General features: G+C 38.4%; 4 protein-coding genes across 4 annotated transcripts; 1 reads left to right on the forward strand and 3 right to left on the reverse strand.

Annotated features, from left to right (window-relative positions):
* Positions 1-1,641: 1,641 nt before the first annotated feature.
* Positions 1,642-4,678, reverse strand: LOC6648666 (IWS1-like protein). The gene is made up of 6 exons (XM_002071563.3): positions 4,405-4,678; positions 3,144-4,310; positions 2,921-3,086; positions 2,483-2,846; positions 1,983-2,399; positions 1,642-1,916 (listed from the first exon to the last, which is right to left on the reverse strand). The coding sequence occupies exons 1-6, from the start codon at positions 4,457-4,459 to the stop codon at positions 1,794-1,796; spliced, it is 2,292 nt and encodes a 763-aa protein (XP_002071599.2). The 5' UTR covers positions 4,460-4,678; the 3' UTR covers positions 1,642-1,793.
* Positions 4,679-4,863: 185 nt separating this feature from the next.
* On the forward strand, positions 4,864-5,685 carry LOC6648668 (mediator of RNA polymerase II transcription subunit 18). Its single transcript, XM_002071565.4, has 2 exons — positions 4,864-5,062; positions 5,118-5,685. Exons 1-2 carry the CDS (start codon positions 4,932-4,934, stop codon positions 5,644-5,646), a joined length of 660 nt encoding a protein of 219 aa, XP_002071601.1. The 5' UTR covers positions 4,864-4,931; the 3' UTR covers positions 5,647-5,685.
* On the reverse strand, positions 5,581-7,711 carry LOC6648669 (peroxisomal targeting signal 1 receptor). The gene has a single exon (XM_002071566.4). It carries the CDS (start codon positions 7,487-7,489, stop codon positions 5,765-5,767), a length of 1,725 nt encoding a protein of 574 aa, XP_002071602.1. The 5' UTR covers positions 7,490-7,711; the 3' UTR covers positions 5,581-5,764.
* A 7,762-nt stretch (positions 7,712-15,473) lies between these two features.
* Positions 15,474-17,230, reverse strand: LOC6648670 (innexin inx6). Its single transcript, XM_023179453.2, has 2 exons — positions 16,413-17,230; positions 15,474-16,340 (listed from the first exon to the last, which is right to left on the reverse strand). Exons 1-2 carry the CDS (start codon positions 17,142-17,144, stop codon positions 15,510-15,512), a joined length of 1,563 nt encoding a protein of 520 aa, XP_023035221.1. The 5' UTR covers positions 17,145-17,230; the 3' UTR covers positions 15,474-15,509.
* Between the last annotated feature and the right edge of the window lie 2,751 nt (positions 17,231-19,981).

A 19,981-nucleotide genomic window follows, 5' to 3' on the forward strand; every position in this document is an offset into this window, starting at 1 on the left:
AATTATTTGACTTTAGCTGCCGCCTCTTTTCTTTTCGACTATGCGGGCGAATAAAAAAATTAAGCATTAAGAACCAGTTTAACTTGCTCTCAAACTATATTCATCAATATGTATATCACTTTACTTTGATTTGGTTACAGTAAACTTTCGATTATTGAGTCTAAAAACTAAAATGCAAATATGTAAAAACATATATTTAAGTCCTAACTGTGGGTGTTTTTTTTTTAATACCCAAGAATATTACTCTTTCTGCTATATTATATTATTTTTTTGTTGTTACTTTTACTAAATACATTTAAAAATATATAAGTTAACCTCAAAGTTCATCGAAGCAAATATCTCTTTATATATGTATGTACCTACAGTGGATGGTTTTAGAATACCCAAACATTGATTTTTCTTTCCATTGCTAGTATTGTCACAAAGATGGAAAAATATAAATTAACCGAACAAACTAACCTGAAATGTCGAAGTAAATATTTCTTTAACTAATGAAAAAGAAGAATGGAATATCATTCGAAAGATATTGGAAAAAACAAATAAATTATACTAAACGTTATATCTAGCAGTCAACGCGAATGTTATATATTAAAAATTTCACTCAGATAAATTGAAATGCTACTGTCAAGAAATCTAGTTATTAATAATTTGTTTCATTCCTATTCATGTGTTTTAGTTCGTTTCTGGTATGTGATGTTAGAGTAGTTAACAAATTTCCAATTGGGTCTAAATGTTCGACTAAAATCGAGTCAGAAATGCCCTTAATTTGACATTTATTAATAATTCTCTTTTATAATGTTTACTGACTAACAAGTATCTTTGTGATTTGTTATAGGCAACAAAAACAAATACAAAAGTCTTCAACAAATATGCGTATATTTCTTTTGGATTCTCCTTGATATGTACCTCTAAGTATATACATATGTGTGTAGATCTGTTTCTTTGGGTCTCTAGCTATAATTATCTGAGTTCTTATCAAAAAACCAAAAGAGTTGGTAAAATTCCTTAAAATTATTTAATTGTCATTAAACAAATTGTTATTCTTGCAAAGATTCATTAATTTTGTCTAAAATGGCTTACGTATAATTTTTCAATATTTTTATATTAGCTTATGGACCATTTCTGTGGAAGAGTAGAGAAAAACCGTCTACAAACATTTACAAGTAAATTTCTTAGAGTTGGGGTAATTAATTAAAAAATTCTCTTATTGCAACCTTTTCTTGTCATAATTAGAAAGTACAATATATACACATACAAAAACATTCATCGTATAAATTAAGTGATTGCTAAAGATATAGCAATGTCGTCTAATCAGCAAACAAATTTCCTATATACATATGTATGTATATAGATTAAACATATGTAAGCAGCTGCTAATTGGGATTAGTGGGGGGTTAGACCATATAGAACTTTCGACCCCCTTTTGTCATTTCATTTAAATGGCACTAATTAATGTTACTACTTGGATAAGTGCAAAAATTACCTCTCTCTTTTTTTATTGACCCTTTAAGGACCAGTAATATGCCTACTTGGGATCTCAACATTACTTTTGTTTAATATGTTTTTGGATATATTAATCAACATTATTAAAATTTTAATTAGATCTGAAAGGATTCATTGGCAAAATTAAAAAATATTAAATTCATGGAGTTTATATAGAAATATATAATTTATTTTGTTCTATGTTTTGGATATTATCTGTTTCTTAAATTTCTTTTTAATATTATTACATATTTTTTTTTATTATTAACGACAGCTAGAGTTTAGGTAGATAAGGTAGAATTAGATGTTCCTTAAAGTGCCATTTTACGCCCCTCGATAGATATTTCCACAGCACGGCGACTTTCCTTTAAACGTTTTGAATCCAAAAAGCGTTTCATATGTTTCTCATAACGATTCGGCTTACGTTTTGTTGACTACAAAGAAACATTTCGAAAGCAAGTTAGTAAATTGTTATAGTTGTAGTTAAGAGGGCCACCTACCGAAGAGACTTCGCCTTCAACCGTTGATTTGGGCCGTATAACATAATCTTTATTTGAAGGCATTGGAACACGGGCACGTGCAACCCAACCAGGATCACCGGGGCGCAATAGTTTATCATCGCCGGAAGATGTTTGATATAACGAATGGGTTTTATTTGTTGAGCTACTAGCTGCCGGTTGGGGTTCCGGACTTTTGTGACGAAATCGTGTCATTTGCGCTAAATCACGCTCCTGACGTTCCTCTTTGCTCATGGCCGAGAAATCACAACTCAAATTGAATATAGGACGAGCCCATTCCGATATTAAACGTCCGGCACGAGCACGATTTTGTTTGGTCTCTTGTGGATGCTTATACAAATACATGACTGCTTTACCGATGCCCGATTGCTTGAGATATTGCTTCTCAATGGTTGGAAACTGAAAAAAAAGGGATAACAAAAATCACAATAAACAGGGTGATATATTATATAAAAGAGTGTGTGTGATGGGAATATATTTACATCGGATAATAGCTTTAAAATACTTTCGCGTATTTGAAGGCAGGGCAGACTTTTGTTAGGCAATGGCGCTAGCCAATCTGTAAGTACATTGAGTACATTATGCTCCACAAATGCCAATTGCAGATCCTTTTTGATTAGCTGTGACATCACTTGTTTAAGCATTGATATCTTTTTGGTGGCCGGCTTGCCAAGTACATTCAATTGCCTATCATCGTCTGATGCATTTTTCATATTGACTATTAACTGATCAATAAGATCATCATTATCATTGATGATATCGATATCATTTTTGCGCCGTCGTACACGTTTCTCTTCCTTCTTGCGCATCAGCATGGCATCGAAGTCCGAAACAAAGTTACTATTTCTATGGGAATACAAATGGAAATGGGTTGACTCTCATGCTGATGTTTTTGACATATCATTTGATGGAAATCTTACTGTGTATCATTGGAAATCGGTGTGTTCTCATCATCAGAACTCTCTGTGATTTTTTCTTGTGCGTTCTCTCTTTCGTTGTCATTGGCATTGTTACCATCGTGCTCTTCATCCTCGTTATCGGTGTCTGTGATCTTGGGTCGTTTCTTAGTAAGTGTCGGCGAATCGTCTGGAAAATGCAAAATTTTAATAATTGATTGAGTAAATTGGTTGGGCATGTAATTACCTTCCGAATCGCTAATGGCCAGACGTTTTCGTCTGGATTCAGCTTGCGCATTTGGCGACATTGGTGACCCAGAGCGAGAGCGACTGTCTCGGGAACCATTCCGTTTCTTTTGACCGGAGGCTATGCTACTCGAACGACTGCGACTGCGACTCCGGCTTCGTGAACGTGCTGAACCACTGCGAGAGCGTTTAGAGCCACTGCGAGATCTTCTGGAGCCGCTACGTGAACGCCTAGAACCACTGCGTGAGCGTCGAGAGCCTGAGCCACTTCGGGAACGACGTGAACCACTGCGGGAACGAGCCGATCCACTGCGAGAACGTCGGGATCCACTGCGTGAGCGTCTGGATCCACTACGAGAGCGTCTAGAACCACTACGGGAACGACGAGATCCTGAGCCACTACGAGAACGACGTGAACCGCTGCGGGATCTGGCTGAACCGCTACGTGAGCGTCTGGAACCACTGCGGGAACGCCGAGATCCTGAGCCACTGCGAGAACGATGTGAGCCACTGTGTGAACGACGTGAGCCGCTGCGAGAACGAGCTGATCCACTGCGAGAACGCCGGGATCCACTGCGTGACCGCCGTGAGCCACTACGTGAGCGTCTAGAACCACTGCGTGAGCGTCGTGATCCTGAGCCACTGCGGGAGCGCCGAGATCCACTGCGTGACCGCCGCGATCCACTGCGTGAGCGTTGGGAGCCACTGCGGGAGCGTCGAGACCCACTGCGAGAACGCCGTGAACCACTACGCGACCGCTTAGAGCCACTACGTGAACGAGAGCGTTTCGATCCACTTCGAGAACGTGAGCGTTTTGAACCATTTTGTGAGTGTTTCGATGGACTGCGAGAACGTCGGTTGCTACCATTTGATATGGACCTTTTAGAACCGCCGCTGGGCGACCGTGAACGACTGGTTCTTGAGCCGCTGCGAGATCTCTCGCGTGACCGACTTCTTGAGCGTTCCTTCTGAGATACGGCTGACGGTGACGGCGATCTGCTTATGCTATCTCTTTGAGATACGGCATCTGCATCTCCCAGTTCATTAGTTTGCAGTTTGCTTGTATCTGCATTTGAATCTGGGATGTCATCTTTTGACAGTTGTTCCTCCGTTTCGTTCTCATCTCCAAGGTTATTTTCTTCAGTCTCATCATCAATTGCTGGCTTGCCTGTGTAACAGCAAAAGAAATGCGATTAGCTAACGGTAAGTGTCAAAACGGAATGCACGTCGAAAAAGACCAATTATATCTCATCGGTTATAACCTTTCTCAGGCGACACAGCCGCCATATCTGCCGCTGATTCGTCCAATGTCTCCATTTTTTTTTCTTCTTAACTAACTAATACGTCTAACATGTATAACCGAATATACAAAACTTAAGCAAATAGAATATGGAGACTGGACAACGACAATTGCACCGACTAGAAATTTTATGTTCACACAACTCTTTCCATCAAATGACTAAATATATTTATATTTATTTAATATTTATAAAACACGATGGTTCTGCATCTATCTGTTGTTGTTGTTTGCCAGCACTGGTCAATAATCGGTTAGTCGATATGTCGAAGCAAAACCTATCGGTTATTCGACATTCCGGAGCAAGCCTATCGGTTAATCGACATTCCGGAGCAAAACCTATCGGTTAATCGACATCGGAGCAAAGTTATCGACGCTCAAACATGTTCGAGTTCGTGAGAAAAACGCTCGAACATGTTCGACCTTCTGTTGTGCATTTTGGAAATAAACACCGGACAGGAAACTATTGTTTACAAATAATTTGCAACAAACATGGCTATGGCTAGCGTCTCATCGGCACGAGAATCATTACAACATGCTCTGACGAATCGCTTTTTGCCGAATTTAGAGTATTTATTGCAAGGTTCCATATTAGACTCCGCCGTTGAGCATCTGATGCACAGGTGAGTGCATCAATTTGGATTTTTAAAAAATATATTAAATCCATTGCTAAACCAGATTAAAGGGCCTCTGTGATAATGTAGACACTTCACCGGAACCATTTCACGACTTGGAGGTATGCATGAGTCTACGTCAGCCAAATTCTAATCAGCCACTATTGCTTCGCGTCCGTCGGGCCATGGATCGAGATGCTCCTATGCAAATGCGCTATTTGGGCCAACCAGAGGTGGACCAGCGTCGACCCACTCTGGTGCGCAGCTGCATGGATTGTGCATGTACCAATGGTATTTTGGACTTTCTTACCGAAATGGGTTTTCGACTGGAATTTGAATATCTCGCCAAGGGTTATATGTTTCGTAAGGGACGCATGAAAATTACTGTATCCAAGTTAATTAAAATTGTCCACGGGAAACAACAGGATATGGCCAATGAGCCAATCTCTCAGAGTTATATAGTCGAGCTATCGGTTGTGGCGCCCACAGGGCAAGAGAATGTGGGCGAGGAAATGCGTGTCTTTGCGGAACAGTTGAAACCGCTGGTGCAGCTGGAGAAGATTGACTACAAAAGACTAGGACCAATGCCGTAGTAAAAGAAATAATAGAGAATATATCACAACTAAATTTAACAAAAAATTGAAATTTTCTCTTTATTATTTTTTTTTTTTTAAAAAGATCCCAAAACTGCGACAAACCTTTTTGCTTAATCTAATCCTTAAATGCCTCATTGAGGGCCTGCAAATTTCGATCACTGACATGTACCTGGAGATCACTGCGACCCATCAGTGAGATAACCATCTTAACAGTGCTCCATATGGAATCGGACATTTGATTTTGATTACCACTAAGCGATGGACCCCCACCGGCGGCCACATTGGGCAGTTCACGCACAGCGTTTGTATGAGCCTGCATGGTTAATGCAGTCAGTAGATGCTCCACTGCCTCCTTGTAGGCCTTCAGATTCATACAGCAAACACCAACATTATAGCGCACACGTATGAAGCCCGGCTGAAGCTGGAGAGCCTGTTGATATGCCTCGACAGCCTCCACGGAACGTGAACCATTCGCCAGGCTAGCTCCCAAACGATTCCAGACCTTAGCATTTTGAGGATCCACTTGAAGAGCCGCCTGATAGCAATCCACCGCCTTGTCAAATTCCCCGGATAGATTATAGAGAACGCCCAAAGCCTCTTGAACATCGGGATCCACTTCGGGTAAACGTAGTCGCACTGCCTCCAAGTAGACCTGTTGCAAATCTTGCAATTTTTTTGGCCCTATCAACGACGAGGCCAAATAGGCGCCATCGCTCTTTAGGTCTGGATGTGATTGAAGTAATTGGGTGTACGCTGGATGAACCTCCAACCAATTGGAAAGCATTTTAACGGCATTATATTGTAATCCTTCGTTTGTATAGCACACAGCCAGGGCCATAATCACCCGTCGATTATCCGGCTGTAGTTCCAAGGCGCGCTTCAGTGCTGCTATACTCTGTGGATCCATTTCGTTTTCCGCCTGCGATATGCCTAATAATTCCCAGATTTCTGCACGTTCTGGCTCCTTTTTGGCTGCCACCTCAAAACAGAGAACAGCACTGGGAATGTCACCCTTGGTCAGATACTCTTTGCCCTTCTCAAAGGCATTATCCAGCTCCGACATGGGATTCTCCTCGGCAAACTCATACTCCTTGTAGTTGTCCAGATTCTCATTGTATTCCGATAGCCAAGGATGTTCATTTTCCTCGGCTAGCTTTTGCCATTCGTCTTGCAAGCGTTGCCAAAATTTCTCATTGAAATTGGCCGAGGCCTGTTCTTTTTGTTCTGTGGAGCGTTGATAGTCTGTTATCCAATCCTCTAGAGACTCTCCCTGTGGAGCACGCGGCAAATTATCTGTGCTAATTGTTTCCATATTTGGATCGAAAAATTGATTATCCTGTTGCTGCTGCATGGGGGGTAGATAGTGTCCAGGTTGTGGCCTCATCGCAAAGTTCTCAACTCTTATCAATGGACCATCATCAAAGAACTCCTGGACATGTTGCATCTGTTGGTGTTGGGGCTGCATATTAATTATTTTATTGGACAAAACAGGTGGAGCCATGCCTTGGGCAAAGTCTTGACTCCATTGGGCTGCTTGTTGTTGATGCTGCAACTGCAGCTGCTGCTGCTGCTGCTGCTGTTGAAGTCCCCCATGGCTATGGATATTAATGTCTCGCATCTCTTGTAGCAACGTGTCCATTTGAAATGATTGGGCCGGTGCGGCAACTTGACCGAGAAATTCATTGATCAGCTGATCCTCGGGTCGCATGCCGCGTTCAAATTGTCTTTGAACGAATCCCTCATCCTTGTGGGCCACATCTCTAGTGAATTGGCCGCCTAGCTGCATAAGGGGATTAACCCCACCGCAATCGCCTTCAACCAAAGGACGTAACGACGACATGGTCGCAATAATTATGGTCCAAAATACTATTTAATTTCGAGTAGGAAAGCGATAATAAACCAAAAAAAAAAAATGAAAAGATAATAAACAAAGTCCAAATGTCCAATTATTAGAGATGACACTTTTGACGTATGGCAACCGCTTTAACCGATTGTAAAATGGAGCTGCCAATTGCTTTTATATATGTGAGCTTTTGTCATGGTTGCAAACGGGCGGTAAATTTGGAAAATTTAAAATAATTACTTTATTAAATTTTTTGACAGTAAAATCACAATTCACTTTAAGTAAATTAACATTTATGCGAGATATTTAATTAGTCAGAGACCTCTCAAATCATTTCGTTTTTTGTTTTTTTTTAAATAAATTTTCTTATTTTTGATGTTGACTAGCTTTGTGTTGCTACACAAAATTTGTTGACTAGGCAATTATAATTTCGTTTTTTTTTCATGTCGCAGTTTGTTTGGCACTTCTGCCAGCCATTTGCAGTTTGCCAAAGCCATTGTGGCCCTCTTCGACTTGGCAACAAAGAGGAAAGGTCATGGTGTATGGCATAGTTCTGCGCCGTTTCATGAACCAATGAATGAAAATGAAAGAACTTGTTCCTCCATACAAACGGATTAGCTAAGCAAACGAAGTATATTAATAATGAATAGAAAAATAGTTGCAAATAGCTAATGATTTCATTAGTTAACTCAACCCAATTAAGTCAGAATGTAGCATAACCTAAAATAACAAAACAACTGAACTAGTTCTCGACATTATTTTCAAAAAAAAAAAAATTAACTACTGTTGGGAGCATCTCGAATTGGTACTAAAAACTGCAAATGCTAATGATGAGGATGACAACAAGGGCAGCATCAGCACCAACAACAACAACAACAAGGAGAATAAGTGGGGGCAAGAGCAAGAGGACCAAAAGTACCTGTGTCCCATATAGGCTAACATTTTAAATACAAATTGCAACGGTGATCCTGCTGGCTGATGTTGCTTGCTGGCTTCCATTTGCGCTCTACCTTCCACCCCTTCTCATGCTCTTTCGCACTCTTTCACACCTTGCCCGGCCATCTGTCTATTAGGTTTGTGCACTTTTTGTACATTCTATTGGCAACTGATTAGCATTTAAATTAAAATGTCGCAAAGTGGCCTTAACAAAAATGGTCTACACACATACACACATACACACACATACAATAGATAGATGGCCAGCTTTATTGTCTCTATGCTTTGCGTGTTAGCTGTTACCGTTACCGTTACCTGTTTATGCCGAGATTGCTCCTCTGGGCCTCCCCCTTCCTACTGCCATCAAGAACCCCAACCCATCCCTATCCCCAAATCCTTTGTGCGCTCCCATGGATATGCGATGAGATGCATTGCAATGCGCCACTTCAAAGAGAAAAAAATGAACAATGCACAATGCAAAAAAAAAAAAAAAAACGAACACAAGGGGGAAATATATTTAAAGGCAGAAAGCAGGCAATGCTTAATTATGGAAATTAATTAGCTTTTAAATGAAAAATGCTAATTGATTTTTTGTTTTTTTTTTTGTTTTCAATTAACTAATTAGAATAATTTGTTTAACTATGTATGATTGATAAGGTATAAAAACTTGTAAATCTATAAAAAAAAAAAAAAAACTAAGCAAAATTATCAATCAAAAAATACGAAAAAAATGAATTTTAGTTATGGAAAATTTTTAATCTGATTTACACTATTCTATTATGCATAATTCAAGAATAAATTTATACGGATGAAGTCACTCTATTGTTGCTCTTTCACTTAAACCGCATTTTACAACACTGATCCTGGGGATAATACACACCGTAAAGTATGCTATATGTAGTCGAGAAATATCTTTTAATGAAGCATACAATAAATAGTCTTATTGGCATTTAAAACAATTTCAACGGTCATAGCATACTTTAGGGGATTTGTGTTCTTTAATTTAAAAACCTTTAATCAGCGTTTGACTTTGATTGACTTCTAATGTCATATTTGCTTGTAACTCAATAGAAAACTAATTCATTTACAAATTGAACAAGAATTATATATGTACAAATACTAAAACTTCGTTTCCGAGTTCGATGGTCTCTAACTTTGAATATTATCGTAAAAAAAAAAACAATTGCAATTGTTGATTAATATTAAGTCCTTATTTTTTTCATTTTTTGTTTCATACAAATCATTTTTGTTCATTTTTCATGGTCAGTAATTGGGCAAAGACTTGGCCTCGAAGGTCGACCAAAGTGGGTGGGAGAGGGGTTGGAGGTGGAGGTGGAGGTGGATGGGGATTCATGCATATATAAGCGATATTTTTATGTATGTGTGCGTGTTTGTGTGTGTGTGTGTCATCTATGCTCACGTATCAATAAGTGCTTGAGACGTGAACTGAATTTTTTATGGCTCTTTCGATATATTCACAGAAGCAAGACGAAAGAATAGGAAAAAAAAGAAAATAACAACAACAACAACAACAAGTGAATGTCCACAGGATAGGGCAATGGTTGGTTGAGCGTGGTGCCGTTGAAGCTGGGCAACGATGTGTGTGAGAGCTTGCGAAATTGCCTGTGAAATATTTTCGTTAGATATATCAATATGTCTTCCCTCATATACAGATGTATGTATATGTATGTCATAGGTTTTTTGGGGCGTTTTTAGCCAAAGGCGTGGCAATTGACAAAAAAAAAACAGATGAAAATCAAATCATTTTTCGTCCAGGGCAAAAGGCAAAACCGAGCGCAAGCTCAAGGACAATCGCTTATACAATGAAAGGCAACCGCAATTCCAAACCTAATCCTAAGACAGCAGAAGGACATAGGCATCAGTTGCTTGGCCTTTAAACTCAATGGCAAGAATAACATGAGAACAATAATAACACTTAAATACACTTAAAACATTGCTACAAAGTCAATGAGAAGGATTCTGGCAAATCGCTTTCAGGTAATTTGTGCCGCCTGAAATGGACGAAATGGACGTTAATTACGATCAAGTAAATGCCCAAAATACATACACATTTTACTTGTAAGTTTTGTTTAAGTCTCTTGAAGCTATTTTGGACATTAACATTTGGATTTAGATGCTGAAGGCTCAGGCGATATTCAGGATTTTGTGCTTGGTCTTGATTTATAAATCAATAAAAAAATATATGTGCATAAATATTTGCTACCCAAAAGACAATCTAAATAAATTACAAATGCAGCCAGAGCATACAACAAAGACACACACACACACACACACACACATATGTATTTATATATATACATAAACATTCTAGCACATACATCCTTTCTTATTATTGTCCTGTCTGAGCAGATTTACTTTACTGTATGGCCCATAATTTGATGTATTCTCTGACTGTATGCGTTTCTGTTCATGTGTGTGTGTGTGTGTGTGTGTGCATGTGTGTGTGGGGAACACAATTTAAATATGTGCGCAATTACGTAAAATGTTTGCCAGTCTTCAGTGCTTCACGTTCTATGTATGTATGTATGTATGTGTACATACATCGTCCTTCTCCTCCTCCAATTCATCCTGCTCGGCGCTCCAGTTGCTGTTCCATCTTCGCCCAGTTTCAGGTCGGACAGCAATTCTGTTTCGTTTTTGGCCATTGCAGGTGCTAACTAATCAAAAATGCCAGCAATTATAATTGATTAAAACCAGACAAGTGATGACGAGTCATCAAATCAAAAATGAAAATTTTCATATACATATCTACATATGTATATATGTGTATTTACGCATTTAAACGAAATGTAATGCACAACAAGAATAGCAGCATACATTAAGGGGCAATTTGAATTGGAATCGTAACCGTTTTAACTGTGTTTAGTGTTGAAAAGCTTAATAAAGCAAAATAAAGCCAATGTTGCCGCCCTAAAATAACTAAACTATTAAGAACTTTTGAAATATCCTATAAATATTTCTTACATCCATTGCATAATTTAGGGGGTAAAGTGGTTATATTGTAAATATTTATTGCGCTTTTTCTTGCTATACAACAGATTTTGTACGTTAAAGGGAAAACTTCTTAAAAAAAAGGTACATTAAATTTTTGATGATAATCTATTTAAAATCATATTACAATATTTTTACAGTTTAAGCTAAGTAAAGTTACCTCAAGTAGGTAATGCCAAGTGATAGCTTAGGCTAAATAAAGTAGTTAATCGCTACAGCAAAACTTCTTAAAAACTGAATTTAAGAGATAGGAATTAAAACGAGTTCATCCAATATCTAGTTGTGGTTTATTAGCGTTTTCAACACTGATATTTCCAAAGGTTAAAATGCAACACTGAATTTCATGAAAATTTCTACTCATGGCATTTTGCAAATTGTGTGAGCGATGACTTAACATCTTTTAGATGCATTTAATACGAATTATCTTTGTCTGTTAACCTGAGCGACTGGGCAATATTTCTTTTATTTGTTTAACAACAGAAAACACTCAATAGATCTATTATTTTGTGCAGAGAGATATTCTCGATATCCTTATTATGGCCGTTTCTTTTTATATATTCTTTTCTTTTGCTTCCCCGAAATCAATTTTCCATTGCTTAGCAACTCAGGGAACTTTGCCAAATTGCTTGGCCCACGAATAGGGCTTGCCTTTACTAAGATTGTTTTTACAATCCTCTTTGGCCACGGCAACGAACAAAAGCAAATTACAAATAAATTAACAAGTTAATTGAGTTTCGTGTTTAGGCAACAGACCTGGACCTAAACCCAGGCACAGACGGTCAGAAAGATGCATAGAGACAGAGAAAGAGAGAGAAGAAAAGAGAGACCCAAAGACGAATCCTATAGCAAGATGCCATAAACTTAAGGTGTGATGAAACAACAAGTTAGATTATGTATCTCAATACATTAGGATGGACACAAGCGAATTATAATTTATTTCCTTTTATAATCTGAAAAAAAAAAACGTTTTTGAAAATCTATTGCTCAAAAAGCGAAATTCCGAGCAGAATTCTTTATTAAGAGATCTTACAATGAATTTTTGTGAATTTATATATTAAAAGACAAGATTTCTTAAGCTATTCTCAATGTATTTCTATCTGCTTGTAATAGATTTCCATAAAGTTAATATTTCTCTACAATAAATAAATATTGTGCTTGCATGTCCCTTTGTTTTTAGCAAACTGTTTGCTCTTACGCACATTTACAACACAGGAATTCTAAGAAGAAGAAGCAACCCCCATCATTAGCAATTATCGATAAATAAACTGTTTATTTTCAAAGCAAAGTAGTAAAAAGAGGTTATCGATCAATAAAATGAAAAAAAGAGAAAAATATTAATTTTGAATTCATTTTAGGTTTCTAAATAAATCTTCTTATCTCTTGTCACAATCACAGCAAAAAAAAGAAAGAAATATCCAGTCTAATATATATATTTATATACATAAGAAAGTATGCACATTGATGTCATTGTAGTGGGCTTTATTGCGGTTTATCAGGTGCGTAAAACTTTGCGGTCCCTGCGGTCTCCATTTCAGTTATTAACAATTAACAATTAGTGTTAAATCAATGAGAGGATGGAATAGGGTGATAGAAAAGGTAAAGTGACAGCAAGTGGACAAAATAAAATGTCATTTATATGCTAATCAGGTAAAGATGCTAGGGTTAGCCGATACGCTGTCGTCTCTTGATACAATTCAATTCGTTTCGTTTCGTTTCGTTTCGTTACTTTCGATACGAAATCGTTGCGTTCTTGTTTGGCAGGAGTGAGGAATTAATTACAAAAATTTTGTACGAAATTATCTGAAAAACGCACAAAGCCACAGGACTCGGTCTCACACACACACACACACACACACGCACGCACACACACAAACAAGAGAAAAGTGATTCAAAGGGGAGGAAGAAGAAAAGGAAAGGGGCAGGGGGGTAGGGTATAGGGGGTGGGGGGATGTGCTATGGGGAATTGGGCACTCTACGACACAATTTCGCAGCGGGATACCACGTAGCACGTGTAACAAAATAATTTTTCAATTACATTTTCGGGGTTTTTAGCGCAATCCACTTCAACCCGAACTATGACCACATGCCAGAAAGGACACTGGCCGGAAGGCATTGCGTGTAACGCAAGGGTTTCTGTGTCTGTGTGTGTGTGTGTGTGCATCTGAATGCATATTGCAAAATTTCAATTGTTTGTTACCAAAATTGATTCCAACTATAACAATTTTTTTGTTGTTGTTTTTTATTGGTAAATTCCTGCAATCTATGGCCAGACCACATTTACCATTTGGGTAAGAGTTTTGACCATTTACAACTGACTAATTGGATAACAACATATCACAAAATCATCATCAGATATCATCGAATCTTGTTCAAAGGACTTGAATTTGTTATTGAAGCACGCAAGAGCTCTGCGTTCATATGATCTGTCAAAGTCATCGTTTTGTTTGTGGGTAATGAAAGCCCAACGGGGACTATAATCAGCTTTGGATGATGATGATGAGCTTGATTGTGTCCTTGGAAAATTTTGTAACATTTACAGGATTGGGTTTTAAAAAAGGGGACTGAAATACTTGAAGAGCTCGGGCTTAAGAAATGAGAATCGAAAATGGGGTTTAAAAAATTGGTCCTTTACTTGGCTAAAAGGTTTTAACAACGAATCATTGTACCTTATTTCCATAGCTTTTATTTTGTAGGTCTCTCGCTCGTAACCTTACCATATTTGGTCTAAAAATTAATACTTCAGTGTTGAGTAACGTTTCATTGAGGAGCAGAAAACTTTAAGGCTAGTTGGAAAGTGGAGCAACAAAAGTTTTAAGAAATCTTCTAATCATAAAAAAAAAAACAGAAACTAAAACGAAATGTTGACATTTATTTGGGGTTATGTTGAAAATGTATCATAACGGTTAAAGCAGCACTCTTGCATCTCGTTTGCTCCCTTGAAAGTTTATGGAAAAAGTGCAAAATCTACATTTGTCTGTATGTTTTGTGTGTGTGTACATGGATAATTTTAGTGGTCCGTTTTGTTCACTTGCAATTGGAGTTATTTTTACCGTTTGCTCAGTTTTAAGCGGGTTTTGCCTGGCAAAAGTCTTAACTGTAAAGCAATGGGCAAAGTTTTTCCAAGCTTTTGTATAATTAAAATGAAGACAAAACGAATTTTGTTTACATGTGTCAGTAGTTTGTTGTGGCATAGTAATAGAAAGAGATAGACAGAGACAGAGACAGAGAAAGAGAGAAAAATAGTGAGAAGGTTTGTTTTTCGGGGGAGGGGGGCAGTGGGGGATATTTTTTGTTCATTTCGTTGACTGGAGGCGCTTTCTGTCTGCTTGTGCTTGCATTGCATATGCAAGATGATGTTGGCGGCACGCCCACATGCCCCCTTCCTTCACCCCCAGCACCACCATACGCTCAACCATCTAACGGTCGTCGCAGTTCTGTTGCAAAACTTGCGGTTAAGGCTGATTCACGCCCATTTTATTTAGCATTTTGTTGTTTTTCGGTTTCCTGCGGTTTTTAATTAAAATTAACTTTGTTGATTTTGCGCTTTTCCCATTTGCCACGCCTCTTCCTCTGCCTCCGCCCTCTCGTTCTTGTTCTCGTTCTCTCTCTCTCTCTCTCTCTCTCTCTCTCTGCCTATGTGAAAGTGATGTTTACTTTTGTCTTTCCCCTTCTCCTACCATTTACATTTAGTGTTTTTGTTGTTGTTGTTGTAGCCCCGTGTAATTGCCACCATTTGCAATTTGCTGTTGTGGTTGTTGCTTTTTTCTTTCTGCATCCTTCTTACTTCTTGTTGAGAGCTCATCCTTTTTCCCCCCCAACCCCTTGGCTCTTGGCCCTCTTGTTATTTGATAGTTTTTACCTGTAGCCCCGCCCCAATCGCCCTCATCATCATCGTTCTGAATAAAACTTGGGCAATTCGGTTAAACTTTTTGTTAGGCCTCTCTTCACCTCCCTCCCTGACAAACACTTTGCTCATTTTGATTAGTGCATTTTATTTACATTTTGCAAGATACAACATTAAAATCAACTAAATAGAAAATGAGAAAAAAAAAAAAACACAAAATCAATTTCAGGCATGACTCTCATTGTAGTATCTATCGATGCTGATTATTTCATCATTGGGTGACATTAGATTGACACCTGAGGCAGGTGTGGCAGTTCTTGCTTGTGAATTCTGATCAACATTAACGATTGCCGCCTCCTCCATATCTTCATCATTTTCGTCGTCGTCCTCATCATCCTCATCACCCTCATCATCCTCATCATCCTCAACGTCGTCATCGTCGACAGCGGATGGATCAATATCATCGCTATCATGGTGATCGATATCGGCATCTTCCGGCTTGGCCAACGGGGCGGATGGCGGTATCAACGATGAATGTACACCATAGACACCAACACCAAGATGAGATTTCTGCTCCTCATACAGTTGATCGAGCAATTCACGAAATAACGTTGGATTGACATTGATGCCAACATTCATTAGAACAAACCAATCACCATAACCGGATTTGGCCAACACTTGACGGACATGATGCTTGGGCATACCTCTCAAATGGGTACGCAACAATTGCAATCTCAATTCAGAGCAACAGATTAGAAGCAAACGATATAAAATATTAATGGCCGCCAGCATGGCAATGAATAGAAACCATACATAAAGGACAGCAAAGATTTTCTCATTCAATATATTGAGCGGCAGGACGCATAGAATATCCAAAATATTTGGTGTACCACTCGGACCATAAACAAACATTTCACACTTTGCCACCTTGGGAAAGACACGCGATGTCATCACATTCCATAGATTCCAATCGTAAACAGGTATCGCAGCCAGGGCGTGAATATATTTATACCAAAAGCCATTAAATATAACATCCATTAGCCAGATATTTAGTATCTAAATTAAGGATTAAGTCAGAAACAAAGAGAGAGAGAGAGAGAGCGCGAGAGAGCGGATTGTGATACTTACACTAATGGCCAAATTGAGGAACTCACAGAAGGCATACTTGATCGAATAGCAACAATGGATGGGTGAAAAATGTGAACGAAAATATTTCGTTAGCATTTGCAAGCGTGTCCTATAGATATCGTCCAGTATGATGGCATCGCCCACTTCACAGCATAATTGCTCCATTCGTTGTCCCTCCCACACTTTCCATAGATACGATGGGAAATAGAAGAGCAACGATTGAAATAGCAATATCATGAATACCCATTGATAGTAGCGCAAATACAGGCGTTTGGTTACACCGCGCGTCTCCGGTCCAACACCCTCGGCAATCGAAATGATGCGAGCATATTCCTCATTCTGGGCCACCAGAGCACGCAAACTGCTCACATTCAAATAGTGTGTATTGGGTAATTGTTCCACCTGGATGCCTGGATTTCTTGAACTGGAACTGGCACTGGCACTGCCACTGGAACTGGAACTGGCACTCCTCTTACTCGTATAATTGCTCTCCATGGCAGATGGCAGTATATACGTGCCCATGGTCCAGCAATAGGATTGTACATATTCCGTGTGCTTATCGGAGCTAATGCAGAGTATGGGCTCACCGAAATACTGTTTGGCCGACAACAGAAATGTGCAGGTCAACAGGATGACTATAGTGCATTTCGAGTGCAATGTGAATATCGGATCGTAGATCCGTACCGACTTTAGGCGTAGATATTTCGATAACGGTTTGACAGCGGCATACATAATAATTAAAAACGATGGAGGCAATTATTCTAGCTTACTTGAAATTGTATTCTCTATTGAGAGAGACAGAGAGAGAGAGAGGGAGAGAGCAAGAGAGAGAGGGCAATTTGTTGACAGTTGACAGCTGAGTGAAGGCTTACTTTGTTACAGTGAGGAGCAATGAGAAAAAAAAGCTAGCAGCAGCTGAGAGCAGAGAAATGGCTCACTCTTTAACAGCTAAACAACTATTAAAATAGCTAAACTTGGCTTTATCATTGGCCAAATATCCTCTGACATACATACAGTGGCGGCAAAAATTTTGAGTACATTTTTTTTTGACCTTAAATTCTGATTTCATTTGATTGTTACTTAATGTTGGTGAAAAGTTTTAATATGTTGATTTATAACGTTCAATTGGTTATTCTATTGAGATGATGTTCTGTAAATTTCGTGGGCATATCTCTAATGGGTTTTTTTTTAAATGGGTTTTGATAAAAAGGACCCAAATTCGGACCCGGCAAAAAAAAAAAGACACATTTTCAAAATTTGTAAAATTGATCGTACACCTTTGGACTCATAGAAAAAGTTTTAGATCTAGTAAAACTAAGATAAACTGCATACCACAAATTTTCAATTTGGCCCCAGGGTCCATTTTGGAGCCAATTGAAAAATTTAATTTTGGATGGAATTTGTTGGTCTCTCTGCTTGACGTCACTTTACCCCACTAACACACACTAAAGTATAACTACACTTGAACTATGAAAGATAGTGAATTAAATTTCCCGTCGAATGAGTTATTGTTCATCAAAATCGGATTGAAAATAGATAGATTTCGTTGCCCTGCAAAAAAGGTGTTTTTTTCTTAAAGAGGTGTTTTCAACAGCCCAAATATTTCCCTCTCTTTATTTTGGTAAAAGGTCCAAAGTCCAAAATTTACTTTGAATGTATTACTGAATTTGTTTTGAGATTTTGAGAGACTTAAATAAGTTTTATAAACTATATTTTTTGTCTTATTTTCTGGTTTGCTCGAAATGTATTTTGTTCGAAAAAGGTAAACGTTTTGAAACTGATTTCTTCACTTATAATTGTGCTTTATAATACTGAAATCTTGGATAAAAAATCCTCGATTCGATTTTTGAAAAAATTTATGAGCATAGGGCGAGCCTAGTTTTATGGTATTCTAACAGTACATATTATCTAGGTGAAATAATTAAATGATTTCTTTTTGAAATTTAAAATTTTTATATCATTGTGGCAAAGAGACTTTAAAATATTAATAAAATTGTTATAGAGCTTGACTTTTATTAGATTATTTGCAAGTAAGAGCATTCAATTTGTAAGGACTCGAAGAATATGAAGCCAATTTTTCTGTTTATATAAAGTTATTTATTGGATCAGTTATGACTTTGATTAACCTTTTGCTTTGCATTGTCAAATTATCAAGCATGAGGTGACTTTTTATCATATAAGCACAAAAAAATAAAAAAAATAAACTGAATAAATAGACGAAACACCTACTCCTTGGAGTCCACTCACGCATGAGGATCACGAGCGATGGGAACAGCAACGAATGGCGATGGCAATGGCAATGGCAGTGGCAATAATAATAAAATGATTAATCGATGCTACATGACTGCATATACAAATAATTCCCAACGGTGTGTCGTCATCAGCGTCATTACCCACATCGTCATTATCATCTTCGTTCATATCCACATCATCATCAGCCTTATTGACGCCAGCAAGAGGACGGTGAGTGGGTGGGCGACGGAAGGGGACGGGCGGGACAACGTTGCCTGTGCAAATGTTTATTGTGGGAATTCGTTGGCTGCGACGTGGCTCGACTTCCACCTTCCATACCCCTCTACCTACTTTCCTACTATCCAATAGGTCTCCAGCATCAGCATCCACTTCCTCCTTCTTTTTTACCTCATCATACATCTTTTTTTTTTTGGGTTTTTGTTGTGTTGTTATTATTTTTGTTGGCTGAGGGAAATTAAATTTATGAATTGTTTCGTTTGTGCGTGACCAGAGATTTACAATAATCAGAAATCGGAATCGAGAATCAAAGAACACGCTCTGGAGACTAATTAGTCTCACTTCTCTTACCAATCCCCCCCGGGACAACAGTTTCAGTTGCAGTTTACCTCGATACAAAAATTATAATTATAATTTCTCGTGTCTGCCCCAATCATTTTGCCCTCGCCCTCTCTACCTCTCTCTCTCACTCTCCCACTCTCTTTCTCTTTCTTTTTCTGTCTGATTGAAAATGAATTATGGTCTGGAAATTGCCAAGTTGAAGCAAAAGAAGCAAATTGAGGACAACTAATTTGGCAGTGGGTCAGTTATGAAATGTTCAAGAGTTACACACACACACATACACCCAAAACTCCACCCACACACCCGCATCGTCTATACCAAACCATTTAAACTGACAATCTTTTACCCTTACCCCATGCAATTTAACTCATAAAAGGTCTGCTGACAGCTTTTTAAATATTTATTTAAATGGAATTCATTATTTAAAGCGATTTTTCATTGACCACAGAAACCGACAAACGTTTCCCACTCACCCAGTTCTCCCTTGTTCAGTTGTCTCTCACCGTGCCCTGTCCCATCGCTTCCCCTCCCGTCCCGTTTGTCCCCATTTGATTCAGGATGCAACGCCAACCTGGAATACGTACTTACTATGTATAAATATGTATACACATAAATGTAAAACAACAATTTATTATATGTATGTATATGTGGTCATGTGCATTGTTGAGATTCCCAGTTGGATTTTGGCCATAACTTGTTCCTCAATGGAACAACAAACAGAAAAGAAGGACTCTCTCTTTCAAGATTCAAGAAAGTAA

Source organism: Drosophila willistoni, assembly GCF_018902025.1.
Source record: "Drosophila willistoni isolate 14030-0811.24 chromosome XL unlocalized genomic scaffold, UCI_dwil_1.1 Seg141, whole genome shotgun sequence".
Classification (NCBI taxonomy): domain Eukaryota; kingdom Metazoa; phylum Arthropoda; class Insecta; order Diptera; family Drosophilidae; genus Drosophila; species Drosophila willistoni.

Excerpts from the sequence above, each read along its gene's own strand:
- LOC6648670 (XM_023179453.2), bottom strand. The coding sequence starts at position 17,144 with ATGTATGCCGCTGTCAAACCGTTATCGAAATATCTACGCCTAAAGTCG. Across the intron at positions 16,341-16,412 it reads TCCTCAATTTGGCCATTAGT|ATACTAAATATCTGGCTAAT; the intron begins GTAAGTATCACA and ends TCCTTAATTTAG.
- LOC6648668 (XM_002071565.4), top strand. The coding sequence starts at position 4,932 with ATGGCTATGGCTAGCGTCTCATCGGCACGAGAATCATTACAACATGCT. Across the intron at positions 5,063-5,117 it reads GTTGAGCATCTGATGCACAG|ATTAAAGGGCCTCTGTGATA; the intron begins GTGAGTGCATCA and ends TTGCTAAACCAG.
- LOC6648669 (XM_002071566.4), bottom strand. The coding sequence starts at position 7,489 with ATGTCGTCGTTACGTCCTTTGGTTGAAGGCGATTGCGGTGGGGTTAAT.
- LOC6648666 (XM_002071563.3), bottom strand. The coding sequence starts at position 4,459 with ATGGAGACATTGGACGAATCAGCGGCAGATATGGCGGCTGTGTCGCCT. Across the intron at positions 3,087-3,143 it reads GGCCATTAGCGATTCGGAAG|ACGATTCGCCGACACTTACT; the intron begins GTAATTACATGC and ends TGCATTTTCCAG. Across the intron at positions 2,847-2,920 it reads CCGATTTCCAATGATACACA|AAATAGTAACTTTGTTTCGG; the intron begins GTAAGATTTCCA and ends GTATTCCCATAG.